Raw genomic sequence first — 27,453 nt, 5'->3', positions numbered from 1 at the left:
TTAGGCCATGATTCCGTATGAGTGATCTGGGAGAGGGAGGCCCCGGCGGTGCAAACGATAACAGAGCGTGTGCTTCTCCTTGATACTGCTCCAGCTACATCATTTGCATAATGAACCCTCCCAGTAATGAGGGGTGTGGCCTGAACCGGCTGCTGCCACTACGTTCTGAAAAGCATGCTAACATACTAGTCTTATTATTTCTGCAGCATTATTATCTACTCTGCACATTTTCTGAATGCTTGGAAAACCTGAATGACCTGCTACATTTGCTAAATTGTGCAGTATTTAAAAGCACACTGCACTGGAAAATGTGTCCCACAATGCACTGGACCATGACGATGAATGAATTAAAAGCAATTAGAAGTTTCCACTGTGACTCATTATGTGATCATCAATCGCATCTAACAAAAGTTTGTGTTTATATAATATATGTGTGTGTGAACATTCTTCTTCTGAGACATTTATCTAAAATAATGTTCTCTGCTTAACATACTATTTTTAAAATAATAAAGTATAAAGTATGCTGAGCAGTATTCAGCATGAAGTAAGCTATCACTTGATTCTGAACACAACCTGAGTCTGTATTACTAGGCAGGAATCTCTCTATATCTCTAAGCCCCACCTCCAGCGTCCGCTTGCACACAGACACACACACTCCCAAAGGAGACACACAACTCTGATGAATTGATTGACACCATTTTCCATCTGCTAGTGCTATCACAGAAAGAGAGAAAGAGATACAGGGGCCATTTCCGCTTGATTTCTACACACACACACACACGCATGAACACAACATACACCATACCCATTTACTTGAGTCAGGTCAAAACACTGAAATCATGCACATCATTAAAATATAACTGCAGGATTTATATGAAGCTCTATCCTGATAAAATGTCCTATATGATGCACCATGATGATACAGTGATTGTACGGTAATCTGAATGAAAAAGCACCGGTTGTTCTTCTGGACATCTTGAACTCGCTTACAGTGATCTAGCTGGGCCGATTGGTTTAGGTTGATGATTTTAAAGTGGTTTTGGCCTTTTGTCGGCAAATGGCTGACCAGCTAGACCTGTAAACCACCTTAAACTGTTTATTTTAGCAGGGAATGCAGAACTGAAACATCACCACACAACTCAATTCCACATCCGTCACGCTTCTTTAATGACAACTAAATCAGCGCAATTAGCACGCCATGCTAAGAGCTAACTATTCCATCAAAAACAGACAAATGACCTAAATCACGCTGTACGAAGAGGCTTTTCAGTCTCTCATTTTATGATGAACAGAGAATGTGATCTTTAAATACATTGCTTTTGACATTTTTTGTATTAATTTGAGAAGCTAATTCTACCGTGAATGTGTCTCAATCTGTTCTCGGGCTCAAAACTGTACACAATAAATTTTCTTGTCTACAGATGTGTGTTATGATGTTTCTTCAACAGCTAGCACAAGCCAAAAAACATATGTATTTTTAGTCACTTTGAATAAAAGATGGTTAGTGTTCAAATTAAATACACTTCAGAGTTTTCCAAAAAAGTGTCTATCTAGGGGACGAGGGAGTGGAATGAGACACAGCCAGGAAAACTAGTCCAGTGCATTCACAATTTCTCACTGCGATTCCCTCAGTAAGCGTCTCTAAATCCGTCTTAGCCAGGAACTCATTACTTTTGTGCCACAATCAACATCTTCAGCCCACTACGACCATCAACCTGACTCATTCCTCAAACACGACCGCAATTTCCAGCCTAGCAACCACACGCTGTTGATTATTGACCACAATGTTGGAGCCACAATGACTACTCGCCCACCCACTCACACACACACACGCGCTCTTTTCTCCAGCAGTTTTAATTTGACACCCTGAGCCGGGGTAACGAGGTGAGGAGAGAGAAGCCGCAGTGGAATTCATTAGCCGCGCCACTGCAGGGTCCTCTCTCCCGGCGTTAATGACATCGGAGGCTGGAGAAAAACGAGACAGCCCAGACACAGGATGAAATAAACATGAGCGCTGTCAGCAAGTGAAGGTTCGGGCTAAAGGGACGGCGAGCACGGGGTCTGAAGAAGACCTCCAGCCCCTGAAAGATCACACCAGGCGCCTCCGGGACCCTCGGCGTGATTCTGAGCCGCATGTTATTATGGGCTGATGAAAGCAGAAAGAGATCCGGGCGACAGGAGTTCCCGTAGCACTTGTGCCGCGGTAGACGTTGCATTTGCACGGATATCTGTGGGCAGGACAACTTTTTGCTAGTTACACGAGATATAGACTAATAAATGTGGAGAAATGCAGGAGGCGTGCGTCAAAAAAGTCAAGAAAGAACTGGTTATTAGGGGCTGGGCCCAAACTGGTTCATCCAATCACAATGCAGAATCTGCTTTATAATTATAGTGATTTTTACTACAGCAGAACACAAAACAAAGTTGTTGTTTTTTTAATAATAAAAGGCCAGGGTTATTATGAAAATACAAATTTTAAATATAAACAAAAAATATCATATTAAAATCATTGATACTAAAAACCACTGTAAAAGAAACATCTGTCCAATAAATACATTTATTTGATCAATTAACACGTTTTTTTAAATCTTTAAAGTGTCCCATAATGTGACAGACGTAACATTTATTTGATATTAATAATCTGATATTTTTGGTTTGTGTCCATTAAATATAAATAAAATGTCCATTTAATTATTGGATTATGTAATAGTTGGCATTGCCACATGATAGTGAATATAATTTCTTTAAGCATAAAAAATATATAGTTTAATAATCATATTATAGTACAATATATAAATGATATACTATTATTTAATTAAATGGATGTATTCAGAATATAATTTATATTCATTAATTGTAGTCAAAAAACAATGTAAAGCAAATGATGTAAACTCCACTGTAAGATAACTATTCAAGACAAGAAAAATCCATCACTATACGTTTGCGGCAGCAACAACATCTACAATTAAATTATTAACGTGAACGCACAGCTCAGACCCCGCTGTTAATGTGCCCGCTGGAATATATTAAACACACAGCCATCTTTGTCAGCTTCACTACAGATCAATTGAAATGCCAAGGAAAGGAACATGCATGCAGGAAATGGAAATGTGTGTGTTGGCTGCGGAGAGAGAGAGAGAGAGAGAGAGAGAGAGAGAGAGAGAGAGAGAGAGAGAGAGAGAGAGAGAGAGAGAGAGAGAGAGAGAGAGAGAGAGAGAGAGAGAGAGAGAGAGAGAGAGAGAGAGAGAGACGAATCTCCATGCGGCTCTGCATTAGTCATTTGGCTCCCACCGGCTCGTGTCACCTCTGAGTGGAAGCGTGTCATTTTCTGGCAGTCTGAACAGCGGGAGAGTCAAGACCGAAATTGTCCATAAAGTGACAAGTTAAACTTCTGTTAGACGTTTCTCTTCTGTTTACACACACGAAGAAACAAACTCAAAAATGCGGTGTTGCTGATGAGCGGGTCCAGGCGCGATCACATGCCCTGTGCTAATTTTGGTGGAAAATCTTTAGAATTCTGAGGAGTGTTAAAATGCTAAAAGGAGTTTTGCCTGGAAAGATGAAAGGGTTTCTCTCATTCAATGATCGCTGCAATACACCTCAGAACATGTTAAAGTCAATCTGGCATTAAGATTAACCTCATTTTGTAAATGCATGTCATATTAACTTATGTTTAACCAAAATCAGCTGATCTGAAACTCTCTGGTGACGACTTCTCCAATCATTTGGTCCTTTTTAAGTGCAACCCCCACAGTTCAAAATATAATCAACAACTGATGGATTGAAACAAGTCCCCAACTGTCACGTTTATTTTTTAGTTTCTCATAGTTTTGTTCCCTTTGTTCTGTTTTCCGTATTATAATTTTTGGGTATAATATGTAACAGACTTTATTTTGCTCTCCTCACTTACATAAATCAATTATAGTTTCCTGCACCGACTAGTAAAAATGATATCTGGTGTCTGAATTATTTTTGGTTTGAATGTAAATGCAGTCTCGTCAGAGTCAGAGTAGCTAAATCAATAATATTAAGAAATCATAGCCTCTGATTCCAAATCTCATCTGTTTTCCGAAGGCCAAACAAAGCGGTTTTGCTTTTGCACCGAAACACAAAGCCTTGTCTTCTTTCTTTGCGTATGCCTTTGGTATGGCTTTTTGCTAATATTTCACATTGTGACGTGGACGTTTAAGGAAGTAATATCTGGATTTCAATCAAGGTCTGACTGCAGCTGTTCTCTGTTAAACAGAATAAATCCCTTTGAGGAAGACTATGAGCTTTGCAATTTGCATTACACATCTCTCTATCCCAGATGTCTGTGGAATTAAAAATACATGTATATTATTTAATACTGAAAGAACAGTTGCAATTTTTACTATAAAGCGAAAAACACATAAAGGAGTTACGATTCTGTGAAAATGTCTGCAGTTTTTCAGTCAATTTTATGTGGGTCTGTACTGGAATTCTTTCCATGAGGACACGGATGGAAGCAGATCGTTTCTGCTGCGTCGGCAGACAACAAGACAACATCCCTCAAACCCAGCATCTGACTTCAGTGACGCGAGACAACGCCAAGCTGCCTGACACACCTAGTGGGGGTCGGCAGAGGAGATGACCTCTCTTTCCGAACCTCTCATCCTCAGACACCGAAGGAACGGTCTTGACAGTCATCTGCCAGGATAACCAGACTAAAATGACGGCTGTGTACAGTAGACACCTGTCTTTCTTCAACGAGACCCTCTGGATGACGCTTGCATATCGGCGATCGGGACTGTGCGCTGACAGATTTAACAGGGAGTCAGAGAGCGACTGTACGTGAGCAAAGAGATCAAACAAATCCCAGACAGCACCGGCTATGACATTTAGAAGAATATCTCCAAGCGTCTCATTCACATGCCTATATAAATCAAGAGTCGGCTCTTGATTTATTAGGCAAAAAGTCATATTGGCAAAAAGAACCTCTAGGTGTAGGTCAGGCAATTCAACGCGTGTTTGGCTTGGCTGCTCCGACAACTAGACGTGTTTTAAAAGGAATTTCACATTCGCTGAGCCCTTCCAATGCAGCAATTAAGACGTCATGAAAAATCTCCCGGCCGCATATTGAGGGAGTAACGTATGGAAGAGTGAAGAGACGGCAGCACGAGTCTCTTTATCCGACCACACCACAGAAAGTGACAAATTGGCCTAGTTTTGTATTTAATTAATCACAGCAGCCTGACAGCTACCTGAGCCCGACTGCATCATTAGTGCGGCGCTACCGGTGTGTTTGGGGAGTTTGTGATAGAAGACGATTCTGTTCATTAACTCGTCCAGTTCAACAGATCACAATAAACACACTCCAATATGACATCTTACGGATGATTTTTCAGACGAGAAGATCAAGTAAAAGATCTAATCTATATTTTGCAATGTGGAAGCAAGCTTTTTTCTACTTCCGATTCATAAGCCGCGTTGAGTAAATAACTAGAGGAATAACAGTGCAGCAAATGGTCAAACTAACCAGAGTGTTTCTCATTACAACAAAACATTTAATGGGTTACTTCAACGATTTAGCATATGGCTTTGTATCAGTAGAAACCCTGGAGTATAGTCAAATGATCGTACTTCCCCCGCTCATATCCCCCTGAGACAAGAGATTTATGTATTTTATTTCTGGGGGAAAATCCTCCGATGACACAAATATCGTCAATTTGCGTCAACGGAGGGTTTGTTGGCCAGAGGCTAAAGACTACAGCCAGCAGAAGGTATTTCTGCATGTTTTCAGACCACGCATGGGGGGTGGGATCGCACTCACAGCGCTTGGCTCAGGCAGCCGTGGCCATTCATGTGAACGGAGCAAAGTGAGTGTTTCAACTTCTCAAATTAATTCCTATGAAAATTAAGCTTCCAAAGGCATGAACTGAAAACGCGCCAGACTGAACACGTGCTGTGAACGACTGCCACAAGCACGGACGCGTTTACCTCAGCTCTTATCACGAGCTCATCCATGACTGTCAATGTAATCAGCGTTTGTGCTGTGACACTCCCTCAGCGGCTAAATCACATTATATTGAACAGACACGTTCAGTTTTTAATTGTAGTGTCTGTTCTCTAGCTGAACTGATTTTATGAAGATGAACGCAGTGGTGGGAAAGTGATCAGTGATTCAGTAGCGGTGGCTTTGGGAGTGGCCTCATAGGGCAGCGAAGCATTCTGGGAATTGTAGTCTTTCATTCCCATGAGACAAAAAATAATTTTCTGTCTTTTCTCAGTCTAGAAGGCACCAAATAAAAAAATAATTTCACATTTTAAGGGTAGGGTTAGGGTTAGGTTAGGGTTAGAACGTCTGATTATGGAAACATGAGCTGCTGTTTTTCAGCATCTCGTTTTTTTTAAACCGCATCTCAAAACCTGTCTCTATTTGTCAGGGCTGTGGCTCTGTGGTTGGATACTACTTTGTGATGTCCCACGTTTTTAAAAGAATGAGCATGTGTGAACCGCCTCTGACGCCTGTCACTCTAATTGGAATGATTATCCAGGCAGATGAAGAAAAAGTCATTTTTGTTTACCGTAATATGTTATTTTATATGCAAAAACATGAAGCGGCATTGCTGAACATCAGATATTATTTATTTACCGAAGTCAATCCAGCAATCCACCTTTATTTTAGCCAATCAGAAACATCTTTCTGTTTTTTTTTGGGGGGGGGGGGGGGGGGTGCCAATTAAAGGTGGAAAGCAAATTTTAATAGTTAAAGGGTTAGTTCACCCAAAAATGAAATTAATGTCATTACTGACTCACCCTAATGTCGTTCCACACCCGTAAGACCTCCGTTCATCTTCAGAAGTTTAAGATATTTTATATTTAGTCCGACAGCATATCTAAGTGTATGCACACTATACTGTCCATGTCCAGAAAGGGAATAAAAACATCATCACAGTAGTCCATATGTGTCATCAGTTAGTTCATTAGAATCTCTTGAAGCATCGAAAATACATTTTGGTCCAAAAATAATACAAACTACGACTTTATTCAGCATTGTCTTCTCTTCTGCGTTTGTTTTCAAACCTCAAATAAAGATTCAAACGGTTATGAATCAGCGGATTGATTCATGATTTGGATCACCAAAGTCACATGATTTCAGCAGTTTGGCAGGTTTGACACGCAATCCACGAAGACAATGCTGAATAAAGTCATAGTTTTTGCTATTTTTTAGGACTAAAATGTATTTTCGATGCTTCAAGAGATTCTAATGAACTAACTGATGTCACATATGGGCTACTGTGATTATGTTTTTATTCCCTTTCTGGACATGGACAGTATAGTGTGCATACACTTAGATACGCGGTCGGATTAAATATAAAATATCTTGAACTGTGTGTCTGAAGATGAACGGAGGTCTTACGGGTGTGGAACGGCATTAGGGTGAGGAGTTAAGGACATCAATTTCATTTTCGGGTGAACTAACCCTTTAATGTTCACTATACCGAATTGTACACATATCATGTACAGACCAGTGACAAAGGACAAAGCAGCACAAGAATGATCAAATAAAGCGTCAGTTACACAACAAATGCACATAATTTGCTCTTCATTTTAGTGAACTAGCACTAAAAACCTCTAGGTCTTTGTTGGGAAACAGAAAGGAATGGCATTTCCCAACATTTCCCATTTATTCTGACCAAAAGTACTTGAACAAACAGCAGGTCATAATTACGATTTTCAAAATATGTTTAAGCAATGCAGCAAAATAAAAAAAAATATGTGGACGTAAATCTATTGTCCACAAACATGTTTCAAATCATTGTTTGGTCCAGCTATGCAATAAAAAAATGTAGCAATAACACTTTATTTCAAACAAAATGACATTGTTTGTTGTGCTGTATTCAATACATATTCTTATAAACTTGATCAAAGTCTTACTATACTCAATGTCAATGCATGAATGTACCAAAATCTTTCTCACAATGTTGTGTTTCTCACCTATACTCATTTTTTTGTTCTTCCACCTCTACTTGTAATCCAGCACACAACGAATGCGCTGGTTTACTGCCAATTAAACGTTTTTCTCTTCATGCTTCTGACCAGAGATCACAGACATCCAGAGAGACTTTTTCCACTTGAAGCCCTTTCAATTCCACCCGTCTGTTGCAAAACAGGCAGCGGAGGACCAATCAAAACAATGAGACATGTCAGTGGACAAGAATAACAATGAAACCGTGTCAGAGCTGATTAATAAAAGTACCATCAGCACGCCGGTCTTCAACACCTACTTAAAGACGGCCGTAATTCACGTCCTATCAAAGGGAATGTGACTTCTTAAGAACATCATTGAGATTCTGCCGCTGGTGTTGAGAGGCTGGATGGTGGGACGTTGAGTGACGGTTTGAGCGACTGAAGGACAGCTGGACTGGCTCCGACTCACCATAGCCGTGGCGTATGATTGACATCTCGTTCTTTATTGGCGTCATCCCATGAAAAGGAAAGTTCAGGGTTCATCCCCTCCCACCTGGACAGACGTACTCAGAGAGGCGTCATGAAGCATGTAGATAAAGAGACGCAGAATCCATCATCTGAGGACCAGGAGATATCCGACCAGACTAACGTGTTAAATAGGTTAGCTCACGGTGGTCAGTGTTTACTGTCTACCGGTCAGATGTTTTTAATGTTTCTGAATGAAGTCTCGTAAGCTCAAAAATACAGTAAAAACAGTAATAATGTGAATATTACTGCAAAAGTGTTTGATCAAAGCTGATTTTTTTTCTCCAGTCTCATATAATCCCTTAGAAACCACTCTAATAGAAGCAATTCTAATTATTATCAATGTTGAAAACGGTTGTGCGGCACCATATTTTTTAGTGGAAACCGTGATACACTACCATTCAAATACTATTTTGGGTAAGTAAAAAAAAAAGAAAAAAGAAAGAAAATGATTTTTTTTTTATTCAGTAAGGACACATGAAATTGATCAAAAGTAACAGGACAGACATTTATAATGTTACAAAATATTTCTATTTCAAATAAACTGTTCTTTTGAACTTATAGATTTGACTTGATCTGCTTGACTGAAAAAAAAAAATGTTTTACCATTGATAATAATAAGAACCATAAGTAATAATTTTAAATGTAAAATGACATCAGTTATCTTCAAAATGTATGCGAACCAAAAAATATATATATATTCCAAGTCTTCTAAAGTCATACGACAGCTGTGTGATAAACACTCAAATTTAAGTGTCTCTGGTACAGTCATGAGAAGTAACAACGAATATTCTTTTGAGTCTGACCTTTTTAAAGTATCAGTTGATTCAATTTACTTCTCCAAGTCTCAGAGAAAAATGATAATTACACAAATACTGACCTCAGAACACATGGAATATGCAGTAGGCATATGGATTACTTGTATGATATTTAAATGATATTTCATGATCCTTTTTGAACATGCATTGCATGTAAAATTGTCAGAATTTCTCCTGTTGTAAAGAAAGTCATAAAAGTTTGGCATTTATTCTTTACTACGTGTTCATCATCCAACAGCTGGAGAAGACCTACAACAGCTGTAGTGATTGAGACATGTATACACACCACTTCTATACAATCATTATCTGAGTTTTTTCAAGAAAAAACAGCCTGATCAAACTCTTCTCATGCAAAAAAAAAAAAGACTTTTTTTAAAGTGACAATGCTCCAATCTGATTGGTTATCTGTCATGTTCACAAGTTTCCAAACTGCTACAATGATGGCCTATGAGGGGAAAAATTGTTGCTTGCCCAATGCATTGCAAGCACACCGTCCCATTGTGCATGTTTAATGTGCATTTTTGCATTTTACTACGGCAGTAACAAACCTCCAGTACTCAAAGGAGGCAATAAACTGCAAAGTGGCTATAGACAACAGGCATAAAGTCTGGCTAAACAAGACATTTAGTCCAAAAGTGTTGAAATCGCTGACAAAAAAATGTGAATTAATGGAGGTCTTTAAAATGCTCTACCTTTGACTCCGAGACATAAAAAAGATGGCGTGGGAAAATGGCTCCAAATAAGCAGCATTAAAATAGATGCAAGCACACAAATAGCTGTGGCGCAGCTTGTGCTGACAGACCTGAAAATGAAAAAGAATGTTGCCATGTAAAATTTCCTGCACGCCGTTAATATTTTATGAGCGCTCGTTTTGACACCAGGCTGTATATCCCTAATTTGTGTTGCTGGCTGGCAACACAAATGGGTTGTGAATAGAAAAGAAGAGGTGAGGTGGGTTTACAGCAGAGGAGAGATGGGTAACGAGAGGAAAGAAGATAAGAGGCGACTGAAAGTGGCAGAAAATGGACTGCACAGGCACGACGGGGGAGATTTCGTAGTCGGTGTGCTACACAAAACATCTGAAATGGCCCATTTAACTGCGCCGTATTGTGCCGCTATCGAAGGCTTCATTTTCATACTCCATGATGATGGAAGATGGATTGAGCACATGAATCTCATCGAGATGAGCGCTTTATCAAGGTTACGTTAACCTCCAGCCTTTATCTTGCAGGAGATGAAGTTGGAGGTGAGTAAACAGGAGAAAGCCATCAGCGGTCTGATGAATTCAGTCAGAGATAATGGCACTTTCATTAAGAACACTGTCTGGTTCTCTTACAAATGCAGCCGCTCTACAGATCACCAGAAGGATCCTGCAGATGTTACAAGTTATTGCCAACTTTCATTTCAAGAGCTGTTCCCTTCATACTCTGGTGTCAGGCTCAGACATGAGCACATCCATGGACCGGCAAGCGCTCCAAACGCCGGCTCACGCTTTTTGCACACAAACGACTCAATAACTGACTAAAAATGGAAACTGGAAATTAAAACATGTTGTCGATGGCATTTCAACTATGCAAGTGTGGATCATTAAAATCACAACAACCAATCAAACTGGGATCTGGGGCCTCGTTTATAAAACTTTTTTATGGTCGGATTTGATCCTAAATTCCATTGATTTAGTCCTACATCAAAAGTGAGGAACAAATCGGGATATCTAAATGCAAAAACTGGTGTGAAAAACATTTGCACAAATAAACCCCCCATTAAAACAATACGACACTGATTATGTAAATGTATAGATAAATAGGCAATCAAAATATGTATTTATATTAGGGCTGGGTAAAAAAAACTGATTTCTTCACCTAAAATAAAAAGTGAAAACAGAAAATATATGAATGATTTATAAATAGCATTTATTAAAAGTATTTTTCAAAAGGGGACATTTTTCATTAGCAAGTTTTTGTACACAGTGTCAAGTAAAATCTACTTAACCAAGTATTAACAAAGACTATAGGCAAATTTAATTTGCTTGGTTAAAGTTTTTTGAGTAATTTCTACTTAGTTTGTGCAGTTGCAATAGTCTCAAGTACATTTTTAGTACATCATTGTAGTTTCAAGTACATTTTTCACAAATACTTTAGAATAATTGTCATTAGTTAACATTAGTTTATGAATTAACTAACATGAACTAGCCATGAGCAGTATATTTGTTTCTGTATTTTGGTCATCTTTGTTAATATTAGTAAATAAAAATACAGCTGTTCATGGTTTGTTCATATTAGTTCACGGTGCATTAAAGGAAGTGTATGTAAGATTGTGGCCAAAACTGGTACTGCAATCACTTTCAAATGACTGTAGAGCGGTGTCTCCCCTCTCCCCCTCCCACTGACTCGAGGTTGCCAGATTGGCTGCAGGATCAGCAGGAACGTTTATAACTGCAGCTGTGCTTACTAGAGCAGATCTGGAAACCCAGATGCCCAAACACTACTGACTTCGTGATTGGTCGATAGGTGGAGGGTGGAGCTTCAGGCCAAAACACAACATGTCAACATCAACATCAGTTGAGGGCTGCAGCAACAACTTTTAAATGACAATATCCTGGCAGGACTACTGTTGTCAGTGATATAAGTATTTGAAATTAACATAATTTCATAATGTCTTTGACATGTCAGGAACATTTGTGACATTTTTTTACATACAGCTCCTTTAACTACTGTTAACAAGATTTTAATAATGCATTAGTAAATGTTGAAACAAAGATAAATAAATGCTTTATTTATAAATGCAGTTCATGTTAACTTATGTAGTTAACTAATGTTAACTAATTACCATTATTCTAAAGTGTTACCATTTTTACTCGCTGAATTAAGCCACGATTTTAAAGTGTTTGCTTTACTTAGAACATCTAAGTAAATAATACAGCAGATATTGTGTAGCCACATATCTACATAATAGAATTAACATGGGCGGTAACATTTGCTGGATCATATTAATGTGTCATTTTGAGTAGAAAATTAACTCCAGATGTCACAGAACAGCAAGTTACTAAACTTAACAAGAAAAGCAATATAAAACGGTGTAAATACAGATTGAAAACTGTGGAAAAATGCAACATTATTAATTATTCATGACTCTGTGCATGATGGGAACACCAGAAAGTTGAGTAGCTTTTACTTAATTTTATAAAGTTGATATTTGTGTTTAATTTCAACAAGCTTTACTAATATAGAATTTACTTTATTTTTTTATTCTTGCTAACTAACTTATTCAAGTAGAAATTGCATTCGTTTTTTCTATAGTACCAGAAAGTAGTATCACTTCACCACAGAAGTGTCACACGTTTACATTAAGGTTCATTCTTATACGTACATCTTTTCTGACACACATTTAGAAAACAGCATTCACACACACACAGACACACACACACACACACACACACACACACACACAGACACACACACACTAACAAACTCTGACAACAACAAACAAATCCCATCAAAATCTCCAGTGCGAATGAACCCGCATAGCTCCAACTTGGAAGTAAATGGGAAGTTTTTGTTGATGCTCCAAAATCTGGCTTGCATTTACATTAGGCGAGTGAAATCACAAACCCATCAGTCATAAAGCAGGGTTCTGTTTGAGCTGAATTTGGCGGTGTTGGATGCGGTAAATGAAGCATGACGGAGCAAAGAAGAGCAGCGTGTCTGTTAGTGCTCATCTCAGTTCACATGACTCACGCCTGTATTCTGGGCCACCAGTCAGAGAACGCCAAAGAAAGAAATAAAGAGAACGCAACACAACTAAACGGACTTGGACGACTCCAAAAGAAAAGCTCGAGCACATCTTGTACCTTATAAACAGTTTGGAAGGATTCTGTTTGAGGAGTTTGACTGCTGATCAAAGGCTGCAGTTTCAAATTACACAAAGTCTGTCCTTAGTTGACCACTCAAATGACAAGCACCTGTTTCATCCTCCGCATCCCTGACAGCACAGGGGATCGCACGAGGACGCTGACTTCAAAAGTGCTGAGCTAGCTAGAAAGCGACAGCGCCATTTTCCCCCAAAAAAACCTAGGATTTAACTGAGCAAAGCTGCTGCTTTCCGAAGCACTTCACAGTGAGATCAGAGAGAAAATAACTCATCTCCATGTATGTAAGCAAGGTGAGACAGGTTTATGGACCGTAGAATGTCGACTTCTAGCATTAAGCAACATTAAATGATGCAACTATGCATTGCATGCGGTTCTGCTCGAAACCGGTTCTTGCACGTGCAGAAGGAACTTCAGTCTTCCGGAGCCTGCGATGGCACTTGCGTCTGTGCCGGGAAAGCGGCCAAAACCGCCGCTCTCTGCTTCTCCCAAACATTTGTTTCCTTTCAGGGGGCACAAGGCTCCACATGCTTCCTTAAAAAAACATTTCCGTGCCACAAGCACTGTGTCGAGAGACTATTTTAAGATGCCAAAAGAGACACATGAGACCAAACACTTTCACAATGAACTAATGCACTAATTGGTGTAAGTGTCCATAGATTTATTGTTAACAATACATGAGGGCTACACCATCAAAAAAGGGGGAAAAAACATGTCTAGCATTACTCCATTAATACCAGCTTAATTTAAATCACTAGCTACGTTTTATATGGACACTTTTTCCTTCCGTCTGAACCCGAACGTAGAGTTTACATGAACGCTATAAAGGGATCGGGTTGATGTGCTTCTGATTATAGCTTCTGATCGGATTGAATCTTTTGACTTGCGCACAATGCATGAATATACAGAGTTTCTCGCTGTTGTTGCATACTAACCATCCTCCTTTTCTTCGTTTTTGAAAAGCAGACATTATAGTTTTCTATTTCGAGTCCTAATTGGGCGAAGACAAATGGTAAATGGACTGCATTTATATAGCGCTTTTAACAGACCCTATGGCCATCCAAAGCCCTATTGTCCTGCTAAAATTATGAGTGGAAATGGCAGGACAATCATTTATGACACCTTATTTATACATCATAACGGCATTTTTTACATTATTGCACATGTTTTTCAGTTTCGGTTTTCAATCGGATCAAATGTTTAACTAGTGGCAATCTCCCGCGGTCTCTCTTGATGCCAACACAGAAGTGACTTAAACTGCAATTCATCGACTGGCCAGAGAGAGGCTCCAAAAGGGAGCATGACAACTGTGAAGCTGGTGAATTTTATTATAACTTTATAACTCATCCGTTTAAATTATATCAAGCCTCAAAGTTCTGCATAATTAAGGGCGTGGCCACTTGAGTGACAGCTAGGCAGGCGTGGTTTCAGCAGCCAGTCCCCTCAGCACCACCCACGTCCCTTCTCTTTGCCCATTTTCAGTTATCAGGGAGTGACGCGCTGCCAAGACTTTAGACTTTAAAAATGCTCTTCAGAAACCTACGGGTGACGTCACGGACACTACGTCCATACTTGTTTTACAATCTATGTTGTTAACATGTCCTCTCAATCGGATTAGAAAAGGAATAAACCACCCCTTACAATCCAAATTAAATTTTAATCAGATCTGGCCAATTCATTCTGATTGACATGGTTACATGCGACTTTTTGGTTTGGATTGTGCCACTAGCCCAGTTACAATTGGATTACTAAGGTCCATGTAAACGCAGCTACTGCCTTACAATTTTTTGAAAGAAAAAAACTGTGAAATGTGCATAAATGAGGCAATTATTGAGAATATTTTTTTTATGCAAACTGTGACATGTCTATGGGAATGACAGAGAGGACTGTGGGAAGCGTTATTTTAAAGACACATTTTTTGCTGGACACAATGGAGAGACTGGCAGACATAACGACAGACTGCGGCTTATTACTGCCATATATTAGCATGTCTAATTATGAGAGATTTGCATAGCCAGACAATCCATACAGGAGGAGAGAGAGAGAGAGAGAGAGAGAGAGAGAGAGAGAGAGAGAGAGAGAGAGAGAGAGAGAGAGAGAGAGAGAGAGAGAGAGAGAGAGAGAGAGAGAGAGAGAGAGAGAGAGAGAGAGAGAGAGAGAGAGAGAGAGAGAGATGGTGGATTTCCTCTGATCTCTGTGGGGAAGCTCACAGGAACAATCATTTCTTGTATCAGTTTATAACACTACAGAACACAACCTTGCAACAAAGGACAGGTCACAGTGGTTTACTAATCTTTTAATAAACCATTTAGTCAATTAATGAGGTCAGCTATTCACTACTGTTCAAACAGTGGGTATTTTGAAATATTATTGGAATTTAGAAGTGTTTAGAAGTGTTTTCTTGGTGAATATATGTTAAAATGTGTTCACTTATTCCTGTAATCAAAGCTGAATTTTTCATTTCCCCCAGTCTTCAGTGTCACACGATCCTTCAGAAATCATTCTAATATGATGAGTTGCTGCTCAGTTCTGATTATTATCAATGTTGAAAACAATCATATATTTGTGGAAACCGTGATATTTTTTTTTAGTATTCTTTGATGAATAGAAATTTTAAAAGAGCAGCATTTATTTCAAAATATAAATATTTGTAAAATTATAAATATCTTTACTGTCACTTTTTACAAGTAGGCTATTCATTTTTTTTTTATCTTAGACGCCTAACTTTTGAACAGCAGTGCTGATTGTTTCATACATATTTTAGTTATATTTAGACAGTTTCCAGCACTGTAGACTAGACTTCAAATCATTCATTGCACACCAATCAAAATCTAATAATAACTTGTCAAAAGGGTCCTCATTTTAAAACTTGCAAAATCTAACAAACTCCAAAGTCCGTTAAAAACATACTTTTAACATTTAAATATCTCATTTCTTGACTTTGACTATGACAACAACTTAAACATCCTTCATGACAAATTTAACATTACTGTTTGGGTTCTTAGAGACCCCAGGTATAAAACATGAATGCAATACATTTTCTCATGTGAACAATCTCTAATGTTTCCCAGCTGTATATTTGCGCGCTTTGTTTTGGATTTTTATTGTGACTCCATGAATAAAAGTGAATGCTTTAAGATTGGACACTGGTCTGAGGAGTCTGCTCTGTATTTTCTACTGCACAAGAGGAGGGATCAACAAGCATTATTCAAACGACTCTGTACGCAATTGGTTAGTCTTTCAACCAATCAGACCACAAGAGGCATGATCAACGAGCAACGTCCCATCGCTTCTCTATCCGTCATCGTGTTAAACCCGCCAATAGCGCGTCAGATGGATAAGCCAGTCTGTGATTGGTTCCTGCAAAAGTGTAACAAAAGCAGAAGAAATGAATGTACACGTTTCCAGACTGAGTTGCAGGTTCTTCGCCTCTGCGTTGTGCATTAAAATCCTTTAATGCATGGCTAGCCGTTGATTATCCCTTACATAATCAATCCCACAAAAGGAACGTGCAAACAATCCATCAAGAGACTGATGAGTTAGATGCAGCGTTTTACCTTTAACGATCAGAAGTTAACTATCAGATGCAAATAGAAAAGGGAATCTATCACGTGTGTAATGTGACGTGCTGGAAAAAGGTGCGGATGTAGAGAGAGGGTGATGTATGAAGGAGCTGGATGAGAGGTGAAAAGCGTGGCGGGGGTTCAGATCCTTGCATCCTGAGAGCCCAGGGCAAAAGTGGGATAAATGTTGATTTTGTCCAAGGAACACCCGGCAACTGACAGAGGGACTAAACTGCAGCGAAAGGCAGCCATTAATCTTGGTCTAGTTTAAGTAGTGTATATTAATTTGTGTCATTTCCAGTACGTGGAGAGAGGCCTCTAGTCTCCCTCTCTCTGTGCCGAGCGCCTGTAGCGGCGGTGATGGCGAGGGGGGAGGAAATGAGATTCCCAACCGCGCATTAAAGACAGACGACTCCTCCGGGGTTGGTATGGCAACGGCGCTCACGAGAAGCACTTCACGTTCACTTTAATGCGCATTACAAATTTTCAGATTTGATTAAAGTCGTAACATATCAAGAAAGCTGGCAGTAACGGAGGGCCGACCGTGTCTCCACCTACCAGCTTTACGATGAGCTGTTGGGAAGGAGCGACACAAAGCAAACGGGCAGATAAAATCGCCACAGCATCTCTGTCTAATGCACCGAGCGAGCGCCATCTCGTCTAATGTGATGCTAGCGCCGGTCATTCATATCTCTGTGAGCAGAGCCCGTTTGAGCCTGAGATACCATCTATTGACAAAAGAACAGATTCGGAGGCGGTTTACCAGGCGCATTCTGCTTGTGAGGGTTTATTACGCTGCCGAATGCAAAGCTGACATTTTCTAATGGTTTTGCCTCTGCGGCTGGCCAATACATCAGGAATTGAAAATATTAGGCCTGCAACAAATAATCAATAAAAATTGACAGGTGCAGAGAATTCATTTGTTTTTAACACTGTTTTTTATGTTTTTTGAAAAAAGGTCTCTTCTGTTCACCAAGGCTGGCCAATAAAAATGTGTCAAATAATAAAAAAGTTTAAAATAACTTTTTTCTATGTGAATATTTAGTCAAATGTAAGTTATTCCTGTAATCAAAGCTGCATTTTCTGCAGCATTCAGTCACATGATCCTTTAGAAATCATTCTAATATGCTCATTTGCTCCTCAATAAACATTTCTGATTATTATCTAATAATAGTAACGTCATAACTAATACTTTTGATCAATTTAATACATACTTGCTGAATAAAAGCATTAATTTCTTTCAAAAAAATATTTCTGATCTCAAACTTCTGAACAGTATTGTATACACATACATACATCTTTTTTTAACCCTTTAAACTGTTAGTTTCGGCCATATTAGGAATGAACATATTAAGGAATTTAATATTTAATGGTTTTGCTTCCTTAAGAAAACTGCTAAGAACGCACACGGAACCAAACGTGATGAAAAGAATTTAGTCCATTATTTTTTTTTATATTCTACTTAAAAATACTCTCTGAAGCGTCAGGCCTTTGCCTCGGGTGATATATATATATATATATATATATATATATATATATATATATATATATATATATATATATATATATATATATATATATATATAATTATGCAATTGTGCAATCAGTACTAAAACTTTTTATTCATCCTGCCTTTTATTTCCTAAACATGTCATCACTAGATCAATTTAAGCTTGACAATGTTAAAAGAAGGAAATTAATATTAAAAGAAGAATGAATATTGGCAAGGCCGAGAATAATATCTCTAATTCGGGCACATGCACAGACATATAAACACTCCAACGTGATCTTCAACGAGCAGCTCAATCAACGGCACCCCAAACTCGCCGTCGTGCTTAATTACCAAATAGCATCACAGTTAAATTCAAGCTATTAAGCCTCTTAATATGATTAACACATCTCAATTAGGCCACTGACAATTTGCATAATTCATAAGGTAATGTGATTGTGCTCCAGTGTATACTCAGAGAAAACGATGACAGATCTCTCCGTAACCGTTGTTGCGTGCTCGCCTAATCTCATTTCTGCAAAAGCCTGGCAGAGTCGTTCCAAAAAACGCCACGCCGGCCGCGCGCTGCCAGTCAGTGTGCGTGCGCCTCTATTATGTGCTGGATTAGGCTTTAGCGTTTCCGCTTGAAGGATGATGAGCCGGTCCAACAGATGTGATTCTCATATCCTGCTTGTTCGCGCTCCGCGGAGATGCTGCATCAGCACGTTTAAAAAAAAAAAAAACACACAGAATGAAAGACAAAGCAGCACACATTAGCACTGAGACCAGGCCAGCCACACGTCACAGCATACCGACGGCACGCAAAACCAGCGACTTCAGGCAGCTGTGCTGTGCTGGAGAGGACAACCTGCTTTGTTTGTCTTCAGGATTCAAACACCTGATCGGACACCTGAGGGTTGACCAGGAAGCTCCAAGCCCTTGTTTTAATGCGGAATCGAGGCCTAGGGGTTCAGATCTGGAAAAGCAATGCTAAGTGCAAGTAACAAATTGCAACTAACAAAACAAACGTTTAAAAGGAAGCAGAAAACCATCCAATTTCTTTTCTCATTGATGTCAAATGTGCAGCCAATTAAATTTACTGCATACTATTCAATAGAAAGTGAAAAAGTGGGAATTAATTCAATAAAAATCTTTAAAATTGGTAGTTTTCTGCACTTCATGCTGCATGTAAATGGCACATGGTCATAATATACTGGATGATACAATGTTAAATATTCAAACAGAAAGAAAGCATTGCATTTTAGGATGCTATGTTGCACAATTTGGCAGGTAATATTCTATCCCTAAAACATGTTTATACCAAACTGCTGCAAAAGTAGTATTTGCATATTTGAAAGAAAGACTGAATGAGGTGAAACCACCAAAATGAGGTGTTTTTCTATCGCCCTAACAGGCCTCCTCCTGAATCTCTTTTGTGACATCAAGCATGTCATTGTTAATGCTACACACTCTTAAAACGTGTTAAATGAACGTCTGTCAGCTGGTTTGAAACTGAGCCGCCGTAGATGATTTACTCCGTCTGTAATGAGCTATAGAAGTGTATACTGTGCGCACTGGTGTGTTCAGCCTAAGAAGCCGTAAGGAGTCGAGCTTCCCACAGGACCGAGAGCACGGCGTGCTGAGCGCGCTCGCAGTAATCATATCTCTGGCTCGTTTCAACGCTGTCAAATATTCCCGCCCTGCCCTCTGCTCACCTCGTTCTCACCCATCAAAAAATAACATTACGTCACCCCAGCCCCCGGGCGCTAAACCTTACACCGTTTAAACACATGCCACAAGAAAACGAGCCTTTTGTTGAGCTTCGCAGAGAGAAAGAAAACTCTGCAAGTCAAGATTTGTGAGATTTGACAGATGTTTAGAAGATTGAGATTTACAATCGTCATTGTATGCTTGCAGATGGTTGCAATAAAAAATACATTGTACAGTGTTGAAACCAATAACTAAATTAGCTCTTCAACTTCTCTGCTTTTAAACAGCATTTTACTGATTTAAAACATATAGAGAAAATAAATACATATTAGCTATTAAGAAAGGAATGCATTACTGTCTAGGTACACATATAAAGTAAAAAAAATATATAATAAATAAAACAAAAATAAAAACATGGGCTTTCAAAGAATCAGTTTGACACACAAAAAATCAAAATTACCCATTGCAATTTTTTGTGACTAGTTTACGTGCAACGCGTGAAAACAATGCAGACAAATATGTTCACTGAGAAGAAAAAAAGCTATTCTGAACGGGATAAACAAATATTGTAAAAACAACAACAACAAACAAGCCACTGAGAGCATAAACAGCTTCCATTAGGGCTTCATTTGGAGCTCTCAGAAGTTCACGACTATTCGTACGCGGCGTAAAATCTCTGACAGGCGCTCAAACCCTCGCACTCCTCACCGGCAGAGCGCCGCTACTGAGTCTTTGTCAAAGCTGAAGGTTCAAGGTGGTGTCACTGAACAAACTCTGACATTCGGCAATTAGATGCCTTGACAACGTTCTGAAGTTCCAAGAGATCCAAGAATTCCACTTTCATAGAGACGAGTCTCCGTGTGTCAGATACACTGAGATGAAACCAAAGAATGGGGGGAAAGGATATATTTGCACTGCTCCTTTCAAGTGCTGGCTGGGTTATATCGTCGTGAAGAATAATGAAAAGAGAGTTTGCGTGGTGTCGGGTCCGTGTGAGCCAACGGATCTGGCTGGAATTGTTTGAGAGTGTATTTTTGGAAAGCCATTTGGTGCCAGAGCCTTCCAACATGATTCTGTGCTGCACGCTTCAAAGATCACAGACGCTCGGACAAGACACTGCCATTGTTTTCATGAGCGCGCGTGTAAACAAGAGGATTGCTCAATTTCTATTTGGAACATGTTTTAAAATTCATCACTCATTTTTAAAAATGCATTGCATAAGTGCATGTCATTCTATGCCACTAAAGCAATTCGTTTAACTACAAACAAAAGGGACAAATTGTATTTTTTTGTACTATTTTGCCTTTTTTGATGGGAAAACAACATAGCTTGCATTACAGAGATTTTACAATGGTAAATGAGTACCAGCCAAGTACATAAAACAATCAAGCACAACCTAATAAAAAGCCAAAAACAACAATATTATAAAAGACACCAATAAAAAAATCTGGAAAATGTACAGTGATGTTGAACGAGTTGTCCAAACTATAATACACACCATACAAAGATGAGTGCAAACATACACAAACACACACGCTTATGCAGAAACATTTGTGCACACACACACACACACACACACACAGACACATTCCTCAGACAAGAAAGAAAATATGAGTGGAATGAAAGAGAGTAGAGAAAAGCGGCACGAAAATACGGCAGGACTCAAATAAAGCGTTCCTTCCTCCCGCACGCAGAAGAACGCCTTTAGATTTCCCTCTGCGCCCGCCGTTCCTTTATGTCCCAGTAAAAACACAGCGGGGTCGAAAGGTCGGGTCGTGACCCAAGGCCGCGTCCTCCCCTGCAGGTGTCAATTGGCACACTGGGAGGAACTGTAAAAACACACTACAGACACACATGCAATCTGCTGACAGGACTGTACGTGATCTTGAGCTTTAACAAAACGAGACGTTTCAACTGTGGGACTAAACTTTACCAAACACAATCAGATGTTTAGTCTCACTCTTTGTTATATCGTGACAATGTGGCGACGTTGCAAAGCAAATTTTGGACTTATTTAAATGCGTTTCAAGATCTAAATTACGTATATTCGACAGTACACTTTTAAAGCGTAAACATATATTTAATCACATGACTACATGTTGATAAGCTTTAACTTTTTTAACTAGCTTGACAAAACAAAGAAATGATATTTTAAGCACCCAATTCTGAAAATCTCACTAAAATGTCCTGTTTTAAATGGGCTAAAGCACTATGAATATATAGTACACAACTCTTGTTTTTAAGAGAAATGCAATTCTGAAATGTCAAATGAATTTTACTACTAGTCTGGCTTCAACTACATGTATTATAATCACTATCATAATAGACAATTACTTATATTACTTATCTTTTTTATTATTATGCAAAATATTTGTTAGATTTTATAAAGCATTTCCAAACATTTTAACAAGGCTAAAAAAAAGCTAAATTAAAAGGCAATTATATTGTATTGCAATTTTGGTAAAATTTTGGATCTACAAGTTTACCCAACTCTTAGGAATAACTCTTTGTTGCACTAGCTTTACGGTTTTCCATTGTGCTAAGCATACACTGATTCAAACATCACTCCTGCGTAATTTTTCCAGTGAACCAACATCTCCACAGATGTCACACACAATACACATTTCTCAAGATCTATTCTGATTCCCGCATGACTTCAAAATAAATGCAGTCGACCAGCAGTCTGTCATTTAAAATGCTGAGTGACCAAAACATTTTTAGACATGACCAATGTTGTAAACTGCTGAGAAGATTTTAAAAGTGTGCCAAACATCCAAGCTGAAATTCAAAAAGGCAGCAGAAGAGGGACGACAACTTTCTTCCTCGCATCTAAACACTTAGAAGCTCACGCCGTGTCGTTTCGACCTGTGCCGTCTTTCAGAGCTCGCGGCCTTTCGTATTTTCACAGAGAAAGGGCAAAGAGGAGCAGAGCAGTCTGGGATGCGTCCACACCGTCCGCCGTTCCGTTTGAGCTCGAACTCTGCGTGAACTCGAAAAAGAAAAACAAACAGAAGAAGAAGAAACGGCGGGGAGTAAAACTCCACGCATAACTGTGTCACTCCCCTCTCGGACGCTTAGCAGGAGCGGAGCAGCAGGCCGCAGAAACACCCCCGACTCAATGAAAACATCATAGCCAAGAATAAACAGAGATGAGAACCACCCACGGCCTCACAGCTGGAACAGAGCAGTCGAGAGATAATGATAAAGAAATCTGCTTTATCCTTCATCTAGTCCTTTTTATTACATGCACTAACGACTGCGAAACACGCTGGAACCGTTTCCACATCAAACCGCGGAGCGATAGCGTCTCAATATCTCTCCAGCTCGGATCCTGCAGACAGTCCGGGCAGAAAACACACCAGCAAAACGTCAACGGCTCAAAACCAAACGAGCCTCCCCTCCAAAAACGCACACAAACACAACGTTCATTCATCGCTTTAGCCAAACACAACTAAATAAACATTTCAGCTAAACAACTTATGGCGGATTGAAATTGCATCCTGCACTTTCCTAACCAAAACCTAGCTGGATTTTTCTGCAGACAAAAAAAGACGAGTGTTGCTGTGCAAGAGTTATAAAGATGATTTAGTGGCGAGGGGTCAAAGAAGCTGAGCGTTTTTCTTCATTTCCTCACTACGATGGCCACAAAACCACATTTACCCGCTGAAATCCGCACTCGAAAACATCCACATCCAATGCACAATGTAAACTGTTATTCTGAGTATTTACATAACTAGCATGTGCAAACCCTTAAAATACAAAAAAGTTGCTTTCGCTGTGTTGAGCAGACGCCGAAATACCAATTCATCTCATCCAAGAAATATCCAGTCATTTAAACAAAATATGATCTTACATTGCATGACATCACTTGCCTGTTTTTTCTTTGATTTCACACAGGACGTTGAAGAGCGCCGGCTTCATTCTGTGGCAGTTGAGTGCATGTTTTCTGAAACACAACACAAGGCCGCGGTGAGCGTCTGAACGGCCTAGTATTTCACTCGGACAGTAAAGAGTCATTTATCTGCCTGTTGACTGAACGTGAAGTGATCAGGAGGAAATGAAAAGCACATACTGACCATTAGCCAGCTCATTACAGTCTCTGTTTATCATATTTATGCTTATGCACAACGTTAACAAAATTCCATGAGTAACTAAAATGATTTCGGTAATTCATAGTTTAATTCATAGTTCTGTATCTTTGCATGTACTGTAACAACACTAATTATTTTCTTTTTTTAAATGAATGCTTTTTATTGAACACATCCATACACATTATGATTAATTAATGTATTCGTTTAGCAATGGTAATGGTTGTAAGTTGAACAATTATTATTATTTTTTTAAACATTTATTAATATTTGTTCATATTAATTTAATCATTTACTAATGAATTACTAAAATCAAAAGTTGTATCTGTCAATATAATAAACCTCACTTAACTAACAATGAACAGTTGTTATATTTTTATAAAATACTGTATACTGTAACAAATGTATTGCTCATTGTTATATAATATTACTTAATGCATTAACTAATAATGGAACCTTATTGTAAAGTGTTACCCATTTCTAAACTGGTCAAATCAACCGTAACACTGCAGGTAGTTCCAAAATATACAGGTTGAAAAAAATGCTTAAATTTATTTGATGAATTAAGAACCACGATCCGTTCGGAACAATAATCATCCTAAAGGGACACGACGTGATACAAAGTCTCGGTGCTGTCTGTCAAATTCTATCTTGGCATCTCTTTCATTTCTATTGACAAAAAATGAGCACTGCGTGTCAGAAAAATACACTGATGTCTGTCACTACACACCACATGTGTTTGGACACACTGACAACAGCAATCGTGTTATCAGTCCATTTCTGGATGCCAGCTTGTCAATAACTCCTGATATGCATGTAAACATTTGCTAATTGTCCATTATTATAAAGATGTCAAACATATCACCTATATTCCCTGACGATGGTAACCTTTTTTCTGGCTAAATCACAGTTGTTACTACAAAAGAACAGTTTTTTTTCCCCAATTGATAAGTGAAAAGAAGCTTAGACGCCAACTGACATTAAAAAAAACTAAATGACAGAAAATATCTCATATTAATTTATTAAAAGTTTAAAGTTGTAACAATAACTATAGCATTGTATTGTATTTATCATTATTGACAGTATATTTGAAGGTACACTTAAAATTTAATTAGGTTAATTAAAATTTCGTTGAGAGCTTATTATTATTACTATTATTATTAATAATAAAAATATGCATATGTAACATTTATATAATGTTTTACATAACTATAATATAAAAGAGCCTAAATGTAATTTGTTTTATTGTTATACAAATATTGTAGTGCATGTTTTTTTCCTTTCACGTTCTTTGGAAATTATTTGATTCATGTAGTGAATATTTTTTGTTAAGTGTATTTTATTTTATACTCTAAACAGCCAAGTGTCACTGCATCTTGAAGATGAAAGTCTATATGAATATTCCAGATCTTTGGACGTGATGAGTGACAGCTCACCTGGCCTGCGCCTCGTCCAGACTCTGGTCAGTGATGGTCATGATCTGTTGTAAAATGTCTCCAATGTCCTGCTTCCTTCCGTCTCCGTCAGTCGCTCCGGTGTTGTCCGGAATGTGCTGAGACAGGCCGGGGTGTCCGCTCATCCCCACGGCCGCATGAGCGTGCATCAGGCGCGGCTGCTCGTCCATGTCGGCCCGCTCTGGTCCTCCGGTCGCTCTCCGGTCCAGCTGCGGCGGAGATTCCTCTGCTACTCTCTTTGCAATCTGTAAGCACAGTCCTCCTGAGCTCACTCACAGCCCGAGCCACTATCAGTCCTTTAACCACTAAACTCACCAGTGTGTGTGTGTGTGTGTGTGTGTGCGCGCGCGCGTGCGTATGTGTGTTATTAATCAGGTCCCGCGTGAAGAACGCAGCGCTTCATACACTCGCGCGTTATTTCACTGTTTCATCCCGCTGCTTTTGTTACATTGTAGCACTCTCAGAGCTCAGAGACTCTGCGATGCTTTTGGCCCCGCCCGCGCATCTTGATTGGATGCAAGGACCGTGTAGCCCCGCCTCTGTATGTCTCTCAGTGTACGTCAATCATTGGGCAGGGGAGATGAGACGCGGGAACGCGCCTTCGTGCTCTCTTGAGAGGCAGCTATTCATGTTTGTCCTGCACATGTGTTTTCTTTATATAAAAAATATATATCTAAACGCACTATTTTTTTGTGACGACAAATGTTTGGGGGTGTGACCAATATGCAAATATAAATGATACTATTGCTATTAAATTAATTAAATTAATATTAAATATAACGAATACATATAATATATACATTTAATATAATTTAATAATTTTAAATATATAATATCATAACATATTTATGTATATCATAATATAATTATAATAAATATTTTTAATATTTGTGTGTGATTACACACACACACACACACACACACACACACCCATTTTATATATATATATATATATATATATATATATATATATAAAATATTAATTGCATTACTATATTTCTTAAGTATTGAGACATAACAGACAAATAAATATAAAATAATTGTATTTAAAAAAAAAAATTATGATACTATTGCTTGCTTTATGCTTATTACATAAACCATAATACTAATAGTTATAAAAAATATATTGTATTATAAAATAATATGATAATAGAATGTTAATTTTATATTTTGTTTACTAAATTACCTTATTTTATTATATTTATATTTACAGGTGCACTGTGTAAAACATTTTCAGTAAAATATCTAAAATCCACCAAGCCAGTGTTATATATTTTGTTCAGTTGAGTAATTACAGTATCCAAAATGTTTCTAAACTATTTGTAAATCGTGAGAAATTAATTGTTAATTTGCCTGTCAATGGCCTCATATCTGCCTCACCCTCGGTTTCCGGTTTTATTTTGCAGAAGCACTTTTCTTTTAGCAGTGTGAACAAGTGTCACAGCAGCGCAGAGCAAACGCACAGAGTAACGTCATAACATCATTTTAAACTCACTTAAATGTATCTAATATGATAAACATACTCATGACCGGAGAAGAGGAAATGGCGGCGGCGACGATCCCCTGCGACAAATTAATGATACACTTTTTTTGTGATCTGCTGTATGCTGTGCTATGTTTGTTACATGTTCCTTCTTCAAATAAAAAAAAAAAAAAATGGCGGCGGCGAATGTATGCCTTTATAATAAAAGTCCCGCTGCTTGCGAGGTGTGTGTTGCGCTCATCTTAATAACAATCGCTCCAGCGGCCTTGCTCAGCTCCACAACATTCCGTCCTGCTCTGCTTCATTACTACAGTAATGTTAATAATCACATTCATGAACATGATTTCTATCATGATTCTTTTCCACCGGCTGTGAGGTGAAGAAGACCACATGTCCCAAGAGTCTGAGCTCAAACTTGGCGTCATCAAACTACGCCTTTGTTTTGAATAGGCGCCCTCTAGTGGACGGAACAGTTGTATATTGCACTATGGAATGAACTATGATATTCTATGCATTATACATA

At 38.7% G+C, this 27,453-nt stretch overlaps 1 protein-coding gene across 2 annotated transcripts in view; it reads right to left on the bottom strand.

The window, feature by feature from the left end:
* Positions 1-25,912, bottom strand: part of pbx1b (pre-B-cell leukemia homeobox 1b) — an 88,960-nt gene extending 63,048 nt beyond the window's left edge. For both annotated transcript variants that reach the window (XM_067458856.1, XM_067458857.1), the window contains exons 1-2: positions 25,430-25,912; positions 23,778-23,851 (exon numbers count right to left, since the gene is read on the bottom strand). In XM_067458856.1, the coding sequence (XP_067314957.1) occupies positions 23,778-23,851; positions 25,430-25,617 (262 nt within the window). In that variant the 5' untranslated portion in view covers positions 25,618-25,912. The remainder of the gene's footprint in view (positions 1-23,777; positions 23,852-25,429) is intronic.
* Positions 25,913-27,453: the final 1,541 nt, after the last annotated feature.

Source organism: Pseudorasbora parva, chromosome 12, assembly GCF_024679245.1.
Source record: "Pseudorasbora parva isolate DD20220531a chromosome 12, ASM2467924v1, whole genome shotgun sequence".
NCBI lineage: Eukaryota > Metazoa > Chordata > Actinopteri > Cypriniformes > Gobionidae > Pseudorasbora > Pseudorasbora parva.
This window is presented reverse-complemented; position numbering and strand designations above follow the sequence as displayed.